This window comes from Pan paniscus, chromosome 2 (assembly GCF_029289425.2).
Source record: "Pan paniscus chromosome 2, NHGRI_mPanPan1-v2.0_pri, whole genome shotgun sequence".
In the NCBI taxonomy this organism is placed as follows: Eukaryota; Metazoa; Chordata; class Mammalia; order Primates; family Hominidae; genus Pan; species Pan paniscus.
The window spans coordinates 36,685,933-36,709,084 of NC_085926.1; the positions used below are offsets into that span (position 1 = coordinate 36,685,933).

Here is a 23,152-nt window from a genome sequence, read left to right on the forward strand (position 1 = left end):
AGGTAATTGAATTATGGGGGCGGGTCTTTCCTGTGCTGTTCTCATGATAGCGAATCAGTCTCACGAGATCTGACAGTTTCAAAAATGGGAGTTTGCCTGCACAAGCTCTCTATTTGCCTGCTGCCATCCATGTAAGATATGACTTGCTCCTCCTTGCCTTCCACCATGATTGTGGGAAGGCCTCCCCAGCCATGTGGAACTATAAGTCCATTAAACCTCTTTTTCTTCCCAGTCTCAGGTATCTCTTTATCAGCAGCATAAAAACAGACTAATACATACCCGCAAAAATTAAAAATTATGAAAAATGAGGAAGTAAACTAATAAGCAGGAGAGAGATGTTAAATACAGGCCCTCATTTGGAGGGGTGGGGGATTAAGAATCAAACAGGCCAGGAGTCTTTGAACAATTCCAACTCCAAGACTTGCGGCTGGATGGTCTTGGACAAATTTCTTTACTCATCTGAGCCTCTGTTTTCTCATTTGTTAAAAAAAAAAAAAAAATGGGCCGGGCTCGGTGGCTCATGCCTGTAATCCCAGCACTTTGGGAGGCCAAGACGGGCGGATCATGAGGTCAGGAGATCAAGACCATCCTGGCTAACACGGTGAAACCCGTCTCTACTAAAAATACAAAAAATTAGCCAGCCTGGTGGTGGGCGTCTGTAGTCCCAGCTACTCTGAAGGCTGAGGCAGAAGAATAGCGTGAACCCAGGAGGCGGAGCTTGCAGTGAGCTGAGCTCACGCCACTGCACTCCAGCCTGGGCGACAGAGCGAGACTCCATCTCAAAAAAAAAAAAACGGGGGGTGGGGCAGGTGCAGTGGCTTACACCTGTAATCCCAGCTCTTTGGGAGGCCAAGGTGGAAGGATCACTTGAGGCCAGGAGTTCAAGACCAGCCTGGACAACACGAAGAGCCCCCACCTCTACAAATAGTAAAAATATTAGCCAGGCATGGTGGTGCATGCCTGTGGTCCCAGCTACTTGGGAGGCTGAGGTAGGAGGATCACTTGAGCCTGAGAAGTCGAGGCTGCAGTGTGCCATGATTGCACCACTGCACTCCATCCTGAGCAACAGAGTAAGACCCTGTCTCAAAATAAAAGAGGGGAGAATGGGAGTGACAGTTTCCAGCAAATAGGCTTATGTCACGAGTTTCATTCAATGTCTGTAATCTGCCTAGCAAAGTAATAGCTCTAGAGTGACCAAAAGGCCCAGTTTGCCTTGGACCTCCACCAGGTTTTAGAAAAGGGTAGAATTGGTCAATTTTTAAAATAGAGAAAAGGCACACTCACCTTCACTCTGAATGAATACAGAATCTCAAATGCTCCTTCCTTTTTCCCATTCAAAACTTATCCCACCTGTCTCACTCTTTCAAACAAGTCCAAGTGACTGGCTTTCTCATCTCTGGTAAGCCAAATCCCATTGCCAAGTTAGTATGTCCTGTCCTCCTTCCCCAACAAGGGATTTGATACAAGATTATGACTGTTGGATCTTAACCTAAAAGAAACTAATCACAAGAGGTAAGCGTGGCAAGTATTTAGGTCACTATGCTAGAAAAAATAAAACTAAATTTCACATGAAAAACCAAACCATGAGGGCGCAAACCCAGCATATCTTGCAGCAAGTAAAAGATGCATCGGTGCCACCTGCCATTAAATAAGTTTTCCAGTTTGAGGGAAGGTTAAATAATCAGACACAAGTCAATACTCCAGCCTCCTTCCAAACTAGCCTGTACCCACACACGTAAGGCCCTGTTTCTCATGGTAGAAGCTGATTGCTCAGACCAAAGGTGAACTAAGCAGTTAATTAGACCACTGTGTGAAAACTTACTAGAATAAATTTGGGCAATCTTATCCAAGCAGGAGACTCATTAGTGCCACCACAGCTGTAGGAGAAATTATCAGCTTGTCTGCAGGCATACACCCTCACATCTCTCCTGGAACTGGGGCAAAGGCTCTCAATGCTCCTACCAGTGCCTGGACAGGTGGGCAGTAGAGGAACTCTGCCTCTCCCTGGGACCCATCACAGCCATGGGCAACACCTAGAATGGCAGGGTGGAGCGGCCTTTCCCCTGTCTCTCCAGACCAGAATAAATTCTCCCCACTTGCTTTGGTTTCTGCCAGTGAGCTTACATCTCCATAAGCAGCATGTGTCTTAATTGCTGAGCCCCAGTCACCACGAGACAATCTAATCAATGTCTCCATAATTAACCTCACCAAATGGAAAGTCATAAATTTAGAACTAAAATGAAATTCTGCTCAGTCTGCATATAGAAACTGACATAGCCCAAAAGGAGACAACAGGGTAATTACCAGAATAATTTAAGAAAACCTTGTTTGGAAGGGAAGGAAAACAAAATAATGTGATACCAAAATGACCAGATGGATCATATACATTAATCGTAGTTGCTGGGTGACTGCTGGAAAAATATGTCTCTCACAAATATTTATAAATTAGTGGCATAAAAGCATTTGGCTGACTGGCCAGGCACGGTGGCTCATGTAATCCCAGTACTTTGGGAGGCTTAGGCATGTGGATCACTTGAGGTCAGGAGTTTGAGACCAGCCCGGCCAACAGGGTGAAACCCCATCTCTACTAAAAATACAAAAAAAAAAAAACAGCTGGGCATGGTGGCGGGCCCCTGTAATCCCAGCTACTCAGGAGGCTGAGGCAGGAGAATCACTTGAATCCCGGAGATGGAGGTTGCAGTGAGCTGAGGTCGAGCCACTGCACTCCAGCCTGGGTGAAAGGATGAAGCTCCATCTTAAAATAATTAGTCTTAAAAATAAATAAAGCATTTGGCTGACTTAGTATACCAAAGTAAGAAGTGTGTTCCTATTGTGAAATAAGTGAAACATTACCTTCCTCATGGAAGCCCCCAGTTCCAAAACCTGGCTCCACTGAGCTTGTAGCAGATTAAATTTAGTTTTGGAAACTCACACTTTACTTTGAAAATTTATTATGTTAACTATCCAGAGACTGAAGGATATATTTTCAAAATGCCAAATCTGTTTTTAGAGTATGATATGGACCTATGTGAGATATATTATGCCTCTTCTAGTTTCTTCACACTATAGCTTTTCTCTTTCAATCTCAGGATCATCCCCTGAGCATCAACAATTGCACAAGCAGAACTTGGCGGGGGGGCGGCGGTTAAGATCAGTGGTGCCACTTGTCTCTTCCAGAAAGTGGCCCCAGATGGCCCAATGTTTTTAATTCTTCTGTCTCCAGCTTCTGCTGTCAAGAGTTATTTAATATTCTTCAGTGTTGTCATTTATTTCCTCTACCTAAGCTGCTTAATTACATTTAAGGTCGCACACTGTCTGCAAGTTTTTTGGCTTATTTTTGCAACAAGCACCTCACATATTTGGCTTCAGAACAGTTCCTATCTTAAACCTTGAAATTAAATGAGTGATGTTGTCCTAGAATAATTCTTCTTCCCAGAATCTGTGGGACATCTGATACCATCAAACCCAAACCTCCACCCAAACAAAAAACGTGTCTCAAACATCCTCCCACCAGACTATCGTTCATGTCTGAATGAAATCTCAAAATGGAAAAGATTCCACAACTCTATGCTACAGCATCCCATTTATGACAAGCTTAGCTTGTGAGGAGATTCACCCCTATGTTGATTCAGAATTCCTTTCCCACTCCTGTTTTCTAAATCTGCCCTCTCCAGTGATGCTGAATAAGAACGCATTCCTCCAAAGATGGGAAGCAAGTATCGTGATCCCCAGCTCGCCTCTGGCTTCTCCAAGCTAGCATCTGTGATGATTAATTTCAGATAACAACTTGACTGGATTAAGGAATACCTAGTACTGATAAAGTATCATTGGTGGGGGGCGGGGGGACGGTGTCTGTTAGGTATTTCCAGAGGAGATTGGTGTGTGAATCCAGGTGGACCAAGTGCAGAAGATCTGCCCTCAATATGGATGAGCAGCATCCAGCCGGCTGGGGGCTTGGATAGAACGAAAGTAGGGAAAAAGCAATTGGTGTCTCTCTGTCTCTCTCTCTCTCTGCACTCCCTCCTCCCCCTCCTCCTGGGACATCAGAACTGCAGGCTTTCTAGCCTTTGGGCTCCAAGACTTATACCAGTAACCCCTGGGTTCTCAGTCCTTCAGACTTGGGCTGAGCCACGCTACTGGTATCCCAGGGTCTCCAGCTTGTGGACAGCCAGTCATGGGACTTCTCAGTCTCCATAATCATGTGAGCCAAGTCCCCTAATAAATCCCCTCTCATACATCTCTATAAACATATATCCTATTGGTTCTGTCTCTCTAGAGAACTCTGGCTAATACAACAACCAAGGATGCTCTGGTGAATCCTTACAGGACCTGGTCTCCTGGTCACCCTCCCTCACTCATCCCTATTCCAAGTGCAGCCCCTGGACCCTGGACCAGCACCATCAGCATCTCCTGTGAGCTGGTTACAGCTCTCAGCTGCCCCAGAGCCCCTGAAACAGAATCTGCATTTCCTCACAACCTCAGAGAGGTCTGTGTGCACAGTAAAGTTCTGGATGGCCCCCATGATGCCTTTCTTAACCAAGAATGCCCAGCACCAAACGCCACACACCAGGTGTGATTCGATCAGAGCAGAGGACCTCAGGACTCTCGGCTGACCAGGCACTGGGTGGTCATCAAGACAGCCAAAGACCCCATCAAATGACCCACTTCAGTGTCCCTGCCTGAGAAAACCTTTCAGGGTTTTCCCGGGTTGTGTGGTGGGGGGGTACAAAAGCCCCCTTTACACACATCTCACTTTGCCCTCACCCCACATCTCCCTGTATCTCTTTTGCAGCCTAGCTAAACTCGCTGCTCTGGGCCATGTTCTTGCTGGGGCTCATTTTCGGTTATTCCCTAAATGAAAGGGTGTAAGAGGTTACTTTTCATGGCACTGTAATGACTGTTATCTGTCTGCATCTATCATCCTTTTCCAGCCACACCAAAGTGTCATGCTTGGAATTCAAGTGGTCTACATTATTTACATAGGCATTCAGATAGCATCTGGATAATCTCAAAGCTTCAAGAAGAATCTTTATTTTTCTGAACAATTAACTCTGCTCTCTCCTTCAATGGTACCTCAATTTAAATGTGATCTTGCAATTCTCATCTCTGAACAGAAGATGGAAGCAGAGTACAGACCAAACAACAAGTGGCTCCCTTAAGGATTAAGACATGGATAAAGTTTATTTATCTTTGCCACCTTCTTACTTGATCCTTCATGGTTTCTCGTACTTTTTCCCTCCAAGGTCCATTTTCAACTGGCTGTGAAGAATGAAATGATCTTAGAAACCAATTCACATTAAAATGCCAATACCTAAAATCCGTTTATATTTCAACGACAGCAAAATATACCATAACAGGTGCAGTGGCTCAGGCCTGTAATTCCAGCATTTTGGGAGGCCAAGGCAGGTGGATCACTTGAGTCCAGGAGTTTGAAGTGAGCCTACACAACATGGTGAAACCTCATCTCTACAAAAAATACCAAAATATTAGCCACGTGTGGTGGTTTATACCTGTGGTCCCAGCTACTTGGGAGGCTAAGGTAGGGGGAGTCTGGAAGGCGGAGGTTGTAGTGAGCTGAGATCACACCACTGCACCCAGCCTGGGTGACAGAGTCAGACTGTCTCAAAATATATGTACATACACCATATACACACACACACACACACACACACACACACACACACACAAACACATAAATGTACCATAATACAAAAGTATGACTGAAAAAAAAAATCAGTGAGGACAAAGTCTTCCCTGGGACTTGTCACATGGCATGCTCACAAGATAAGATGCTTTTGGTGTCTGTTTATTTCATCTGCTTATTTCTACTTAATTAAAATCTCATGTTCATTCAACAAATATTTACACGCTTACCATCTGCCAGGCAGTGTTTGAAATATTAAGAATAAAGTAGTGAAGGAAACAGACAAAGTTCTTTTTCTTATGAAGCCTCCTTTCTATTAATGAACAATATTCAAATAAATATGTAATCTCAGGCAGTGATAAGCGTTATGAAAAAGTAAAAGTGGGATAAGGGCTGCGTTGTCTAGTACAGTACCCACTAAGTACACATGGCTATTGGTTTTTACATGAAACTTAAAATGCAGTTCCTTAGACAGGAGGAACTGCCCATGTGGCTAGAGACTACCACATTGGGCTATGCAGATACAGGAAATCTGTATCTCCATCATCACAGAAAATTCTACTGGCAATGCTGGCACAGTGGCAGGAGTTCTTTTTTTTTTAATAAGGTGGTTAAGGAAGGACTCGCTGAGGAAGCAACATCTGAAAGAAGGCAAGGGTGAGCCATATTAAGATGTGAGGAGCAAGTTTTCAGGTAGAAGAAACAGCAAATGCGAAGGCCGAGGGACATGCATGGTTTGATGTAGCAAGCAGGGGCAGGAGCAGGGCGAGTGAGGAGCTGAATGGCTGGAGAGTGGCTTTGAGAGGAAGATGGAGTCCACATCATATAAGACCTTCCAGGCCATGGAAATGACCTTGGCTTTTATTTTGAATGTGAATGTGAAGGGAAGCTAATGGCAGCTCTGAGCAAAGAAGTCACTGTAATGCGCTGTCTTTTTAACCCAGTGTCTGGTCAGAGGTGGCCAGCCCAGCTGATGAAGGAATGGACTTTGGACTGTAGGTGTTTCCTGAACTTGATAGCCTCATATTTCACAGTACACTTTACTTCACCACCTAGTCATCCAATCAGATGATCATCTCAAATTCAACATGCCGGAAACTGATTTCACCTCGACCCTGCTTCTCTCCCACAGTTCCCCAACCCAGAGAATGGCTCCATCATCACATAAAGATGCTGTCATATCTCCCAACTTAAAAAAAAGACAACCCTTATTTTCTCTGCATCCCTCTTTAGCTACTGTCCATTTCTATGATCTCCTTCGTGCGTGCACACACACACACACACACACACCCTTGAAAGAGGTGTCTATACACACTGTCTACAGTATTCCACCTTCCATTCTATCCTAACTCAGTCAGACTCTTATCCCCATAACTACACAGAAACCACCCTCCTCCATTAGAAAGATGGGGCCACGACTGATCCAGCTTCAGGTCATAAACATCTGTTACCCTTGAGTCTTCTCTTTCCTCATCCACAGCATTCAATCCACTCACAAGTCTTGTCTTTACCCTTAGGATGACCACTTCTCCCCATCTTTACTGCAGTCCCCAAGACCAAGCCACCATCATCTCTTGCTGGGACCATGGCTGCGGACTCCTCACTCCTTCTTTTCTCCCTCCCCTCACATAACCCCTAACATGTGGGATTTCCACAAGATGAACCAGAACCTGAGGGTTTCTGTTGCAATTAGACAACTAGACCTGAGACCTCAGAAACTTGAGATTTACTAAGCTGTTTCCTTAGCTTAAGAGCATTTTCCGAATGCCCTTAAAGACTTTTAAGAAAGTTAATCTTAGACCCTCAAATGGCTCACAAGAATATACTCTTTTAGACAGGTGATAACATACATGAACACAGGGATTAAGCGGACTAAAGGAAGGTGCTGTTATGTTCATTTACCAAATGACCTGAACTTCAGGCCTCCTTGATGAAATGAGGTCACAGTTTTAGAAGATATCCACCAAGTTGATAAATAGGAACCATGCTTTAAAATTGTTTTTGTTGTTGAAAATTTACTACAGACAGTAACTTATTAGACACCTACCCTTTTAGGTGGATGTTTCGAAAGTAACTTACAGAGGAAAGAAAACCTCAGTCCTCAAGATGATCCAGTATCTACAATTTTGAAGACTTTGAGAAATTTCCTGTAACCTCTGCCTATGTGGCCAAACCCTGGAAATACATAAGTTCACTGAGTGTACAGATACTATTATTGTCCTGGAAATTGCTGAAATGGATACTGAGAGCCTGTCTTACCAATGTAAACCTATAGTCATAACTGCAATGATTTCTGGCAAGAATATACCCCGCAGTACTCCAGAGGAGTTCAATCTCTTACATAACAGCATTCTCACTGACTCGATCAAAATTGGCCAATGACCTAAAGACTTGTGTCACTGTACTTTTTCTTTGGTAATTTCATGTTATTGCTGAAATTCACATTTATTTATTTTATTAAGTAGAGCTTAAGTATACTTCATAGTTGTTACTAGTTTTTTTAATTAATGTGATTGGGGTATAAATGCATTCATGAATACTTGGACTATTAATGAGAAGACATGAATACCTCTGTCTTGGAAGCTAAGGGAAAGGAGATTGAAATTGAAGCTGTTAGAAGAGAAATCTTGCTGATCAAGGAGAATTATGCATTGCAGAACCAGTGACTACCATAGCAATAATCAGTGACTCCTTCTTGTATAGCAAAATAGAAGAGAAAAAGAACTTACAGAATTCAGACCAAGAAAGTGATTGAACAGGTTCATGGTAAAGGGAGAATGAGCAGGAAGTGTGGCCGGCTACTCTTTATCCTTCTGGATTTTCCCTGCCACCCTTAGGGACACCAGTCACTGCCCTGTCCTAGTCATATTCACCAGTAAATATACAGACAAGCCCATTTCTTCCTAGAACCAGCAGGAGGCCAGAAAGAGGGTACAACCTTTGTCCTTGACCAAGCTGAGACCTGTTCCCACCATCACCACCACCATCTCTCCTGGATTTCAGGGATCTCTGCTCCCAGCACTCCAGGGCTGTAACAGCTAGTCTGGGGGCAGTAGCAGAATTGGAGACATGAACATCCTATATGCTAGTGGAGGTGTAGCAGCATGCCCACCCTGCTCATTCCTTTCCACTCTGTTTCCAGTGCAGGAACACATCCTTCTCTTCCCCTTATTCTGGAAGAAATGTTCTCAAATGACCGTGCTTAATGTTCATGTCTGACACCTCTTCAGTCCCTTCCCCCATCCTGCTCACCCAGCTTTCTTTGCTGGATATAATCTCTCAGCCATCAGCTATAAATAACCTGGCCTTTGCCCTTCCACCCTGTGTGAGCTGGTCTAATCATCATCATCACTACTCCAGCTCCTGTTTGCTTCCCCACTTCCTTCCCCAGAGCCCAGCCAACACCACCCAGCATATTCCAACTCCTCCAAGGAGCACACACTGGCTGAAGCAGCAATTAACACTGGTATTTCTGCAAGCTGGAAATTCTTATAATTAAAACTTCTTTTGTAAGATCTCAGGAGTCTAAATAACCCTAAGGGAAGAAGAGCACCATCATCTTATCAGGAAATGTAATCAGTAGAAATAGATAAACTCAGGAATATAGGCCTAAAATTTTACTCTAGGGCACAATTATCAGATATAAATATTTCTTTTGATTAAAACATGAAAGCTTACTATATTCATTAGGAGCTTTTAGCACATACAGATAGTCTCTAAAAGCAGCAACACTTACAATCAGCCATGTAATCAAAAGTTAGTTCTGACATAATCACTTCCCGAAGCTTAACAAAGACAGGTCTTAACAGACACAGCAGCCATCCATTAAAGGAAGAAACAATTAGTTTGACAATATAAAGCTCAACACAAGTGTAAAACATTAAATTAAAGGCAACTGAAGAACATCAACTTATGGACAGTAGTCACCAATGTGATATTTATTAATATTTTAAATCTTAGAAGGCCAAACAAATTTGCAATGTAATTATATCAGCAACTTTAGAGATAACACCTTGCTAAACCCAGACAATGAGTCAACTGTCAATCCAACATTATCTCTACCTCTGTCTGAAAAATCAAAAAGCGCTGACATCAGATAGCATTTAGACTTCTGACATAACAATATGTTAAACTTTACTCACCCAGAAAAAGGATAAACATGTTTTATAAATGTGCCAGACCCGTCCACTTTGATAAATGCAAGCTGACAAATTATCCACAGGAAAACAAATATATTAACCTATTCCACATAAGATGGCTCAAATATGCAGCTTTCTACAGTTTCTGAAGAAGCCATACCACCACAAAAAAAGTTTTTATTTGAAATATATATATATATGGACTATATACATATATATGTATGTATACACATATACACATATATATATATGGACTTTCTTCAAAATCACAAAAAAGAAAGGGTCTACATATCAATTGGGATCAATTCCAATAAACAAAAGCTCATGCATTTAGGCTGAAAAAATTATAACCACTCTGTAGTTTGCCTTCTCTCCCTCTCTTTCTCTCTCTGTCTCTCTCTCTCTCACACACACACACAATTCCATTGCCCCAGAGCACTAAAACATGCATGTACTGACATTTAAACCATGAAGAACTACCCAGAGGCAAGTAGCTTGTTCATATTAAACATATTCCTTGCTGTTTTCCTACTTCCTCAAACCACCCTCCATGTGATCTGTAACAGTGCTGACTTTCTCCATCTCAAAAATAGCTGATAAATCCCTTCACACAAATGAGAGCTTCTATTGCCCAAGAGATGGGTGGACTCAACCGACTGGTTCCAGGATCTTGTTAGAAAATGCAAACTAAGCTAACTGTCTCCAAAAGAAAATCATCTCATTCCACATAGCTGAGAACTTGTATAACTGTTTTAATGCTATAGTAGGCACATGACTGAAATGTTCAGCTCGTGGGACCTCCTCAGGCCTCGAAAGGGATCTCTCCTGCTTAGACAATTCGGTGAAAGAAGCAGAGGGTTGTTAAAGAACACTGCTCTGTTGCAATTCCAAAGTGTCCATAATAAAGAGTGTACAGTACATTGCACATGGAAGACATCTGGGCTCAGACCCAAAAGACAGGAAGAATCAAAAAGCGAGTAAAGAAAGGAAAAAGACATCCAGCTAATGCAAAAAATGAAATTGTTCAAAGAGAGTTATTTGATGGTAATTCAGACCCCTCATCCAACCAGTCAAACTGCTTCTGTAATTCTATGAGTTAGGACAAAAACACAAAAACAAGGTTGCTCGACTTAGTGGTCAATGTAGACCTCATTTCACCGGATAATTAGCTTGACTCACTCAGTGTTTCACCTGCTTGTGAGACCAGTTTACAGACAGGCGAATGCAACTGGGATGGTGTCCCCAGGCTGAGTCTACAGCCATGGAAATTAAAGAAAACAGCGTAAATCCCTTCCCCCACCTTCCCAGCTTCCCGCCAAAATATGGCCCATCAAAATCACTGTGCTCATTCACTATTGCTTTACCTGCAATGATGTGACTTTGAATGCTTACTCATGATACTCACCTTGATATCAGGATTGTTTTTAATGTAATAATAGTGATAGTCTCTGCCACTGATGGAGTTCTTGCTGTTTCCCAGGCAGCATGGTATGGCCTTTAGGCATTCATACAACTCACATGTATTAAATGTCGACCAAGTGACAGAACTGTTCTAGGTTTGGGAGCACAATCTGAATGAAACAAAGTCCATGCTGTCATGGAAGTTTCTCTCCAATAAGAGGAGGGAGACAGAAAGGCAAATATAGACTCTATCAAGTGGTGATCAGGGCGATAAAGAAGAAAGTGGGTGAACGTGCCAGAGGGTGACAGTGTCATCCTGACAAAGACCTCCTGGCACACACTTGTACTCAAACACACTAAGTTTACCGACTCATTGTAATAAGGGAGAACACGTACTGCTGGAATCTGGGAATCAAAGTAAGAGAGTGTTTAAAGGACTCATGATAATATGTGGGCTGTGTTAGATGATTTTGGGGGAGGATTCATGAAAGCAGGGTTTTGCTCTGGGCTGGATAGTGTCAGCACGTGGGGGTAATTCTATAATCAGGTATCTTAATAATTCTTACATGAAGGTAGGAAGGATGAAGCAACGCAGTCAGTCACTCACAGCAGCCACAAAGGGGACATGTGACCTTATATGTGGTTTGGACAATATTCTTATTTTTATCTGCATTTGGACATCAGTATAAAGGGGTTTTGCTTTTGTCTTGATCCATTATGGTCAGAGTGGCCTTATCTGATGTTGTGATCTGTGAAATTGCTTATGCTCAACAGAAGAATGGCATAGCTGAGATAAGAGTGTCAGGCCAGCTCCCAGCTGTCAGGGGTTGCTTTTCTTTTTCCCATACTCAAACTGCAGGCATCCTTCCAAAACAGGCACCATTACCATCTCTCTTTTACAAAATGATGAAACTAAGGTCCAGCAAGATAAAGGACTTATCTAAGAGCAAGCAACTAAGAAAGCCAGGATTCAAACCCAAGTTATCGGACCAGAGAGCCAGCCTCATCGGCACTCCTTACACAGACCCTTACAGTGCTGCACCTTTTCACCTTTTGAGCTGCTTAGCAAAGCGTTATCTTCAAAAAGACCAAAGTGGCATCTTAGTGGGAGGGTGGATGATGCACACAAAGCCTCGAGGGGAAGCTGCCATCAGTAGGCATCCCAGTACCTAAGTGCCAAGAAATTAAGTCCACGTAGTCACTATCAAGACAAAAGCATTTTTCTCCCAGAGATGAAGAGACTTTTTCCATTTTATTTAAATTGGAAGGTTTCTTTTTCTGTAAGTTAATCAAAACTAATTTATCTCAGCAACTTATGACCTATAACCATAGTTTTAAATACTGGAACAAGTATGTTATAATAACATAAAAGTAAAATTCTAGTGTGTAAAGGTGACAGAGTATAAAACAATTAATATCAATTTTATCCCATATTCTAAAAACACCCTCTCCCATATCATCAAAAGTCAAGGCTTACCAAAAGGTTTTCCGGCTTGAGGTCCCGGTGGACAATGCTCTTGTCGTGCATGTGGACGAGGGCTTTGCATAAGTCCATGATCATGAGGGCAGCATCGGGCTCCGGGAACTTCACACTTTCTATGATGGCGTCAAAAAGGTCTCCTCCCTGCACGTACTCCAGGATCAGGTAGATTTCCATGTCTGTTTCGTAGACTTCATGCAATTTCACGATGTTGGGGTGAGAGAGGCTCTGGATGATCAAGATCTCACTGTCCACCATGTCCTCCTTGCCCTTGAGTCTGGACTTGTCAATGATCTTCATCGCATAGGCCTGCCTGGTCTCGCGGTGTCTGCACTCCTTCACGACAGCAAAGTTCCCATCCCCGATGACCCGGCCAGTCTCATAATGCTTTTCCACATTGGCGGCAATGATGCCCATGGGCCGTGGCTTCCGACCGCTGGGCCGCTCTGGCTTGTTCTCTTCTGGCCTCGTCTTGGGCTCCTTTTCTAGCTTTGCAGGTTGGTCATCTCTGAGAGTCATCCTTCTGCCTCCAGACATACATGGCTTTTTCTCCTTCTCTGCCTCCTTCTCTTCTCCTCGGGTCCTGCGAAGCTTCTCAAAGCCCGCCTGGTGCTCTCTCAGGAGCCAGCCACCATGTTTGCTCCTGCTCATGGGCCTGGTGTCCTTCTTCACCTCCCTCAGCCCCTCCTCTGTGACAGGAAGAACTTCCACAAGGTCCTTCTTGGCCTTGGCTGCTCCCTGAGCATGGCTTTCTTGATCCTCTGGGCCTCTGTCCTCTTTCTTGTCCGTGCTCTTGCTGGGTCTCCTCAGCTCTTGAGTGGGATTCCTGGGGCTGCTCCTGTGGCTGTCACCCTTCCACCCTTCCTCCCCACTTGCAGGATTTGCCTCGGGAGACCTCCTGCAGCTTCTGGTCCTCACCAGCTTCTCCACATCATACATTGGGCCCTTCCCCATATCCAGCTCACTGGTCCCCAGAGAAAGTCTCTCACGCTCCAGGCTCTGCTGGAGCTCCCTCTCTCTCTTGCACTTCTCGCATCTGATAATTTCACCCGAGGTCTTTTCAATCTCCACCCCAAGATGTTTCTCTCCCCTTGCGTGCCTCTCTTCCAGAGTGGCTTCCCTGGGGGGCTTGCTACTGGGTTCTGGCTCCCATTTCCCCCTCCCCCACTTCTTCTGGGTCCTCGCTCTGTCATCTAGTGAAAGCTCCTCGGGGATCTTCCCCTGGTGCCTCATGGCTGCCTTGCATCCTGCAACTTCGCTGCAGCTCTTGGGGGTCTCGGTCTCCCCACAGCGGTGGTCTCCTTTCAGAGCCTTGCTAAACAGCCTGCTCCTCAGCCTTGGAGAAGGGGCACGGCTGTGCTGGGCCAGTGTCAGGGCCCGGGCTTTGTTGGGGTACAGTTCTTCTACAGCCACCTGAATGCTCTTCAGTGTCAGTGGTTCTTTGCCCATAGCTATGAAAGCATCCCCTTCCCTGAAGAAATCAGAGACGCTCCTGATTTCCCTGCCCTTGAGGTTAAACAGTTTCCTCACACGGTCATTCTTCCATCTGGGAGAGCCCAAGGCTTCTGAGATGTCAGCTAAGAGCTGCTCGAACGTCTGCACTGATCGCCTGTTGAGGAGCAGAGTGATCTTTCGGGGGCGCTGCCCACCCAGCTTCACTACGGTCACGACCCTGGGCTTCAGAGGGCTGTTCTCAGGATGTGCTGAGTGAAGGCCATTCCGAGGGCAGAACAAGGGCACGACGGGGCCACGTGGCCCCAGGAATGGTTTCTCCAGATTCCCTCGGCTGGCAGGCAGCCAGGAGCCTTGCAGCTTCCGCTCTGTGATTCTCGAGCTTAAATATTTTAGAGAATGGTCACATAGGCCTTGCTGTCCTGCAACAAGAAAAGGACAACAGAGTATTAGTTAAGATGGGCTCAGAGAGCCCTCAGCCTTCACCAAAACTTTACTAAAGATGACTGATTCTAGTATTACAGTTTATAAGCGTGGTTCCTGAGAGTCTGTTAGAAATGACAGAGCCTTTATACTTAGGTCTAATTCCCAGTCTCCTCTACACCAAGAGTGCAGAACAGAGTAAGCATTGGGCTTGCAGTGATTCCTGTAGGCCTCACAGGGGCCTCCAGGATGGGCCACACCTCAGGAGCTGATACAGTTTGGCTCTGTGTCCCCACCCAAATCTCATCTTGAATTGTACTCCCATAATTCCCATGTATTGTGGGAGAAACCTAGTGGGAGATAATTGAATCATGGGGGCAGTTTCCCCCATACTGTTCCATGGTAGTGAATAAATCTCATAAGATCTGATGGTTACATCAGGGGTTTCCGCTTTTGCATCTTCCTCATTCTCTCTTTGCCTGCTGCCATCCATGTAAGATGGGACTTGCCCTTCCTTGCCTTCCACCATGATTGTGAGGCTTCCCCAGCCACGTGGAACTAACTGTAAGTCCAAGAAAACCTTTCTCTGTAAATTGCCCAGTCTCAGGTATGTCTTTATAAGCAGCATGAAAAGGGACTAATACAGGAGCCCTGTCACGGTGAGGCCTGACTCTGTAAACACAACTCCAGCTACCCCAAAGTGAACTGACCTTCAAGGATCTACAGCTGAGATAAAAAGGGCCAGTTTTGCTGCCCATGAAACACCAACAAGAGTCAGGAACATTCTAGAACTTTGAAGGGCCAGGTTTGCTGCCCATGAAACGCCAACAAGAGGCAGGAACATTCCAGAACTTTGAAAAACCCATCTTACCCATCTCTTTGCCAAGAACATTTTTTTTCAGCTTGACTTTGAACTCACTCAAGGTGGAGCAGTATGAGAAGAGGTTATGGTCACAGGATTTGAGACAGATCTGGATTTAAATCCTGGCATGGCCACGGACTGCTTGTGTGAACCTGGACAAATTATTTGCATTTCTTTTTCTTTTTTTTTTTTCATTTATAAAGTAAGAATGCTACACCTCCCTCCCAGGGTTTTTGTGAAGAATAAATGATCAAATTACAACTTACCTAAGAGAGTGCCTGACACATAGTAAGGACATAATAGTTGCTAGTTATTAACACCGTCCTTGTGATCTTAATATCTATTTTATATTATAATTTCACTGTATTAGTAGTATAATCTATCAATAAGGTAGAAGTCTACTGTGCACAGCTTCATCTGGCATCACAAGAACTCATGGACCCACATGATGTGGTAGGTATTTCTTAAAGTTCTGACTGAGATTCACTTGCATTAGAGTTAGTATAGGAAAATTGAAGAAGGTTTCAATCTAGGTGTAAAAACTTCCTTGTCCAGATGGTTTTCCCTCTTCTTATTTAAAAAATGTAAAGAAACCAAGGTTCAGAGCTTAAATAATGAGAATGTACATGAATAAAACAAGACTTTTATATTTCCTGATTGACTATACCCAGCCAGAGTAAAACAGGTGAGGCAGGAGTGGTTTAATTTCCTCAATTTCTATCCAGGTCAGGAAGAGAAATTGGAAAAGAACAGAAAGTATAACTCAGTTAAGCCACAAGGGTAGGATGACAATTATTAAAGTTACCCTGCAGGACCCATATGTCATATCCTACATGGCAGAATTGGCTGTTTATGCTTCCTTTAAAAAGAAATTTAAAATAATCATTTATACGTGTATTTGAATCAACTGTAGCAGAAACTCCAGTTGTGCCAGGATGAGATTTTGGCCCAGCAAATCTACACAGAATGTTTTTTGTTTTTTAATTATAATGTACAATCTGTTCTGAGATGATTTCCATCTAGACGCAGGTGTCAGATGAGATGACAAGGTAGTGGCTGATACTGATCTTCCCACACACCACAAATTTATGAGCTTAACAATCACATTTACAGTTAAACTACATATGGACATCTGTTATCCCTTTCTTCTCACAGCCTCTTTAATTAATCTGCCTCCATTTTTGTCTGAGATAGCTGATGTTGAGAGAAAGAAAGAGAGCTACAGAAGGAATACTAGTTTGTATTTCCTGCATTGGGGAACTGAGGAAGGGTGTCAAGGAAGGTGACTGTCAAACGCATGTGCACAAAAGGGCTGGTGTTCTTGTTGGTTTTTCTTCTGTGCTTCACACACAGTAGGATCCTTGATACATACTGTCAGACTAAGTAAATGAAGTCCTGATTATTTTCTCAGAAGACTCAGTATACGGACAGAGAAAGAGATTTTAGCCTATATCCTGGACTGAGGCTTTTCCAAGCAGATGTGGGAAAAGGATAGGCAGGCCCAAAGGATCAACTGCTGGCTGTGGTCACAAGAGGGCAGACCTACCAGGAAAACCTAGAGGCATAAAGAGGATGTAATGAAATCCAATGGAAGTACCAGGAGAATGAGCAACCAAGAGCGCTAGGAAGACAAGATTTGAGTTGGGTTTTCAACACCTAATGAGGTAGAGGCCACCCAGTACATAGCAAAGGAACCATGACATAGGGCTGGACCAGTTGTCCACATGGCCACTGAGGTCAGCACAGATGAAGGTAAGACTCAATGTGGAGAGGAAGACACTGGTAACATGGAGAAATGAATGGTCAGCCACTATATGACAGTGGCAAAGCAAGGGTGTATATTGTATCATGGGATGATATAAGCCTCAGCTAAGGAAAGGTGTTATAGGAGGGAAGAAAAATAATAGCTCTGAAGCAGACCTGGGGAGCTAAATTCTGAGCTCTACCTTCAAAATCTATAGTCCCTGGAAAGGAAGAATTATCCATTACAGGGAAGAAATAGGAGAGGGATCCTCAGGGGAGAACCAATAGGACAAAGGAACATTCAGTGAATACCTTAAGGATGTTTGAACATTTAGCATAGAAGGAGGTTCAGGAAAGCCCCCGAACCCTCCTAAAAGGTCCAAGATGGGATGTCAGGGAGGCATAAAGCAGTGCTCATGAAACAGGACTGACAGTAATGGGCTTTATGTATTGAGTGTTGATATAGAGTGACAAAGAGGCCCAAATTACAATAGGACCAGTGGCCTCAAGTTCCAAAACATTGGAACTGTAGAGTCTGAATGTGGTAATGGATGACTTGGCACAATGGTACCCAGAGCTGGGTAGGGAGAAGAGGGGATGTGCTCTCTGGGATTTCTGTGCTCAGCCAATTTCAGCAGACCCTACCTCAAAACTTGCCCTGATCCCTAGTGGTTAGGAGAACAATCTGGGAACATCCCAACCCTGAACAAAGAATAAGCTCCATAAGAACAGCCTCCATCCCAGGGCATGGCGTAAAAGGATGTAAAGAGAGAACAGCTCAGCCTCCATCACACCAACATCAGACATGCTCATTCCACTGCCTGGGCATTCACAAGCTTATTCAAAAGCTCCTTGGTCTGCAGCAAAAGTGACAATTCAGTCTCCACCTCCTCAGCATAACTGGGTCCTACTGAAATTGCACTTCTTCTAGCTATTACTGCTTCAAGCTACTGGGAAGCACCAGGAAAATGCAACCTTCGGATGCACCGATTTTTATCTTCTCTTCCACAAGACCTCTTTCCTCTTTTAAAGTAGTCTAGAGCAAAATTTTCTTCTTTACGAGTAAGAGGAAAAAAATAAGAAGACTATGAATGCCTGGTCCATGGGCAGGGAGAGCAAACATCAGAGAGAGCACAGCATATCCTTTAGGCCTGGGGCTCAGTCTCCGGGAACGTGCTCATGCCCCAGGACAACTGCACACAGAGTACTTTCAGTCTCCCACTAAACACCACTGTCCAGAACCTACCCCAATCAACCTTACTAGAAAGCCACAGGCCTGCCCGAGTCCACTCAGCTCCAGCAACACCTTTACTTACAAAATCAGTAAAATGGAACCATATGAAATTGCTGGTAGTTCTACCAATTTTGAACCATAAAAAAACAAATTTCATGTGGCTCACCCTCATACCGGTTGAGTATCCCAAAACCAAAAATACAAAATCTAAAATGCTCCAAAGCCTGCAAACTTTTTGAGCACTGACATTCCTACCAAAGGAAATGATCATTGGAGCATTTCAGACTTCAGATTTTCAGATCTGGGATGCTCAACTGGTAAGTATAATGCAAATATCCCAAAATCCAAAAAAAAAAAAAAAAACTCCTTGAAATAAAAAAAAAAACAAAATAAAATAAAATAAAATAATAAAAAACCACTTTTGGTCCCAAGCATTTTGGATAAGGGAGACTCACTCAACCTGTATAATCTAGGATAATAATCCATATTCTGTCCCTATATCAACAGTAAATTGTTTATGAAGCCATAGATAGTAAAAATTAAACATGCTAATTCTGTCTTCAGCCACCAAGGCAACCACGTCCCAGGAAGTAACACAGGGAAAATATGTTCTTATTAACATCTTATTTTTTTCTTATTAACACCTTATTTTTCTGTTAACTTGCTACAGCAAAATAAATTGACCTGGACTTGACAAAACTGCTGCTTCTACTTCATTACACCAAAATACAAATGTTTACAGGGTCTCTCCTCAATGCCAATCTAACCCCACATATACAGAAGAGCAAGCACTACTTTTGATAAGCCATCCATCTGCTCAATAACCTACAGTAGCTCCTTATTAGCCTCCTTGAGTTCCAAACCCAAATTCCTCTGCTTGACACATAAGGCCCTTCACAATTCCAACCCACTCCACCTCCACTCCCCCACCAATCCAAGCCTCACCATCTTGTAAAGCCTAAGACCCATCTCTACTCCCAAACCTTCTCTGTCCTCGTAAGTTCGCAGTGATAGCTCCCTCCCCTGAAGACCTGCTCATTCATTAAAGCAAAATTTAGCACAAATGCCTGAGACCAACACCTAGCACAGAATGTGGAACATATGGTTTTGCCTGCTGCACATCTCAGCTAATTGTTACTTCATCTTAGTAGGTGTAAACATTCTCCCTCTCAACTAAACTGTAAGCTCTCCAAAAGCAGAGACCAGGGTTTAAGCAAACCCCCCAACTCTGCCCCAGTACAGAGAGCAAGCACACAAGATTTGGAGAACAAATTCCCAACCCTAACATCAAACACAAATATCTAGCTTCAGTCGTCCAGCTCTCACCGTAAATAACTGAGCATTGCTAATTGCAGCACCAGCAAACATCACACAAAAGACCTCCTGAATACATTAGATAAGTGAGGTGAAAAGAAAATATAATCACAAACATCCATCTGCGACAGGAAATTTGACAAAGTAGCATTTCTGAAGAACAACTCATAGAGGTAGGGGACAGCAGTACATTGCTTCAGGTTGAGAAAGCTTTGTTTTAGCGCAAAGAACACTGACCATGGGTCAGAGGACTTCTGCCAAGCTGTTATTAGCTGTGTGACCATGGGAACATTAATTAATCCCTATGAACCTCAGTTTCACCACCTGCCAAATGGCATTAATGTCTTACTTATTGCTAAGGATGTCCAGTGCATTGCTCTGCCTAGAGTGAGCACTCAACTTGTGCTTATTTTTCACATGTTCATAAAGAAAATAAGTCCTGTAACCTTGAGTTTCCTCCAAGTACATGTACATCTCAAGGCCAAAGAGAATATGATGCTAAATGTGACCCAGCAGGATGCATTTGTCATTCACATAGTGATTGAAATAAAAAACCAGTAGGGACGGGATAATAAAAGAAACACTCCAGCAAACCTAAGCAAACAGGTCTGCTGGGGAGATAAACGGAATTTCTGCTCATCAATCCTAGGATGCTCTGATTCTGGGGTGAGCCAATAAACTCAGTAACTGCACCGGCATGGCATGCCGTTATTGCCTCTAATAGGTTTGATGCTCAGAAAGTGGGTCTCTTATCTGCTGCCACAATTCAGATAAAGTAACATAACCTGATTCCACGATGATCAGCTCTCCACCTTATTAGGCTGGAAAGGCTACCAGAGTGACTGTAAGTCACATTAACCCAGTTTCCTGTCTAATTTACTTATAATTACTTTTCTCTGTTATAAGATTAGCTGCTAATCAAGTTTAGCATCAAGAAAAAAATAAAAGATTTCTCTTTTATATTGTCTTTTTAAATCACAATTAAAGAGATTTTACCTTTTCCAAGTCATTTTAAAATAACTCACGTGTCTAATTAAAATGCAAAGAAACCTATGTCTGTGGTCAGTATTAACGTCAGAATTTTCATCTTGGCTCCTAGAAAGCTATAATAACACAAGAAAAATAATGAGAGATAATCAAAATTGCTATAGGACTCAAGTAATACATACTTTCTCTATAAACATTTACAAATTATGTGTACTCAACAAAATGAATTAGGTGTTTTAAACTATCTGGTCATATTCAATACAACAAAAAGATGACTAAAAAAGAAAGGTCAATGCATCTAACACGACATTATTAACCCCCTCGTCCTAGCAGAAAGGTGCCCCTGAAAATATTTTCCCTTTTATCAACTTTTTATTTCTTTGTGGTTTCAGCAGATTAATCACTTGTGGCCTCAGTATGCAGTGCTGAGAGAGTATTCATGTCTATTCTTCTGTGGAAGATAGAGAAAGACTGGCTGAAATAATTTTACTTTTCACTGCATAATCATTTGTCCTGGGCATTTTCCAGGGGCTGTTTGGGAATAAACTCATTTTGCTCATATGCAGAGATGAGGCAGGAGAAACATTTGTGAACTTACATTTGATTATGCCAACACCCCAAGGAAGGTTTTGTAAACGAATAAAAAATTGGAATGAAGCCTCTCTCACTAAGCCTCAAAAATGCTACTGTTTCGCAACTCAGAAGCCTGGCCAATGTCTATATTGATCAGAGCTGTAGAAATTAATAAGAGCAAGGTAATAAAATGAAACTGCCATGCTGTTTATTGGCTGTCATCACTGATGACACTCCAATCTCTAATTAACATCCTCACTACCTATCCTCTTTATTACCAACATGACATTGACTGAGACATCAGAAACAAAGTAATTAAAGAGACTTTTTCCTGCTCTTATCTCAGAAGTGCCTCTGTCCAGGGTTGGCTTTTATCTGCTGACTTACCCATGACAATTTCCCTTAGTGCCTCCCAGCATACTGGCTCAGAACTCTGTATGGTCTCTGACTGAGAGATATTGGCCAGGCCTTGTTCTAACCCACCTAACAGATGCCTGATACTTTTTTCTAAGCTATTCGCAAATTTAAAGATGGGATTGACTGCTCCATCTCATGATAACTTTGGAGTTATCATGAGTTTTACGTACTGCATCAGTTGTTTACAAGAGTGTTTTTAAGTGGACATTCCTTTTCTCACTTTTAAAGCTTATCCCTGACCCACACGATAATCCTCATCCCTCATCCCTCAGTTTTCCTACTTACCCTTGTCTAGTATATGCCACCCATCTCATCATTGTATCACAGTTCACACTTCCTCCACTGCTGGCTTTATTATGTCTGAAAAACCCTCATGCTTCATGCAAACCAGAGAGCATTTTCCTCTCTTTCCAGAGATCCCAGGACATTGGGTTATACCCTACAGACACCCCATGACAACAAAGAGGACTAACAGACAAGGTCTGAGTTTTTCCCTGCTGTCACTGACGTGTCTCCTTAGAGGATCCTGCTGAAGTGGTTAAACTGGAAGTCCCATTTCCAATTTACTATGTGCTACAGAGCAGAGCTTCTCAAATGTTCATGTGCACACAAATCACTTGTAAGTCCTGTTGAAGTGCAGGTCCTGATTCAGACAGTCTGGGTGGGGCCTGACAGTCTGTATTTCTAACCAGGTCCCAGATGATGCTGATGCTGATGCTGTTGGGCCCTGGACGCACTCTGAGCACCAAAGATATATAGTGAAATTCCATTGTATCCTTTTGGGAGTGCAAGTTGCCTATAAGTTGTTATTTTCATAAAGTTAATAAGTAATTTGTGATATGTTATAAAAACATGGCATCAGTGCAGTGAAACACAAAGTCCAGCCATGGTTCCTTTGATAAAAGATTTTCTGTACAGTACATAGAAGTGGCAAAGGAAATGATCTAGAATTTGCCCACTGTTAGAGAGGGGAAAAACCTTTTTTCCTCTACTCTTTAGGTTAAATGATTGGGGTCCTGCAAAATAAATTGACAAAAGACAGATTGACAGGAGAAAAATGTTTCTTTCATACGCATATAAGGGCCTCACAGAAATGAAGTGAAAATCCCAAAAAGGTAGTCAGACTCAGAGACTTATATACCATTTTAACAAAGAATGATAAACTTGTAGAAGTAATAAAACAAAGGGAAAAGGTTTGAGCTTATATGGGGGAAAAAAGGTATATATATATATTTCTCATATATATATATTTCTCATATATGTATATATATGAGAAACTAGTGGAAGATAAAGATTATTTTAGTAAGGTTTGTTATGCATATTCCTCTCAGAGCCATCTCTGGGCTGATATGAGTCTAGAGTCCTCTCTGGTGATTAACAGTTGTTCAGCCCTTCCTGTTACAAGGCAAGTGAAAGGAACAACTTCACAAAGGGAAATTTATGTCCGCTTTTACATAAATAGGGGGAGGATAGAGATCTTTTC

General features: G+C 42.9%; 1 protein-coding gene across 1 annotated transcript in view; it reads right to left on the minus strand.

The window, feature by feature from the left end:
• DCLK3 (doublecortin like kinase 3) overlaps positions 1-23,152 on the minus strand; it is a 52,229-nt gene that overhangs the window by 12,107 nt on the left and 16,970 nt on the right. The window contains exon 2 of the mRNA XM_034956100.4: positions 12,662-14,538. Within this exon, the coding sequence (XP_034811991.1) occupies positions 12,662-14,538 (1,877 nt within the window). The remainder of the gene's footprint in view (positions 1-12,661; positions 14,539-23,152) is intronic.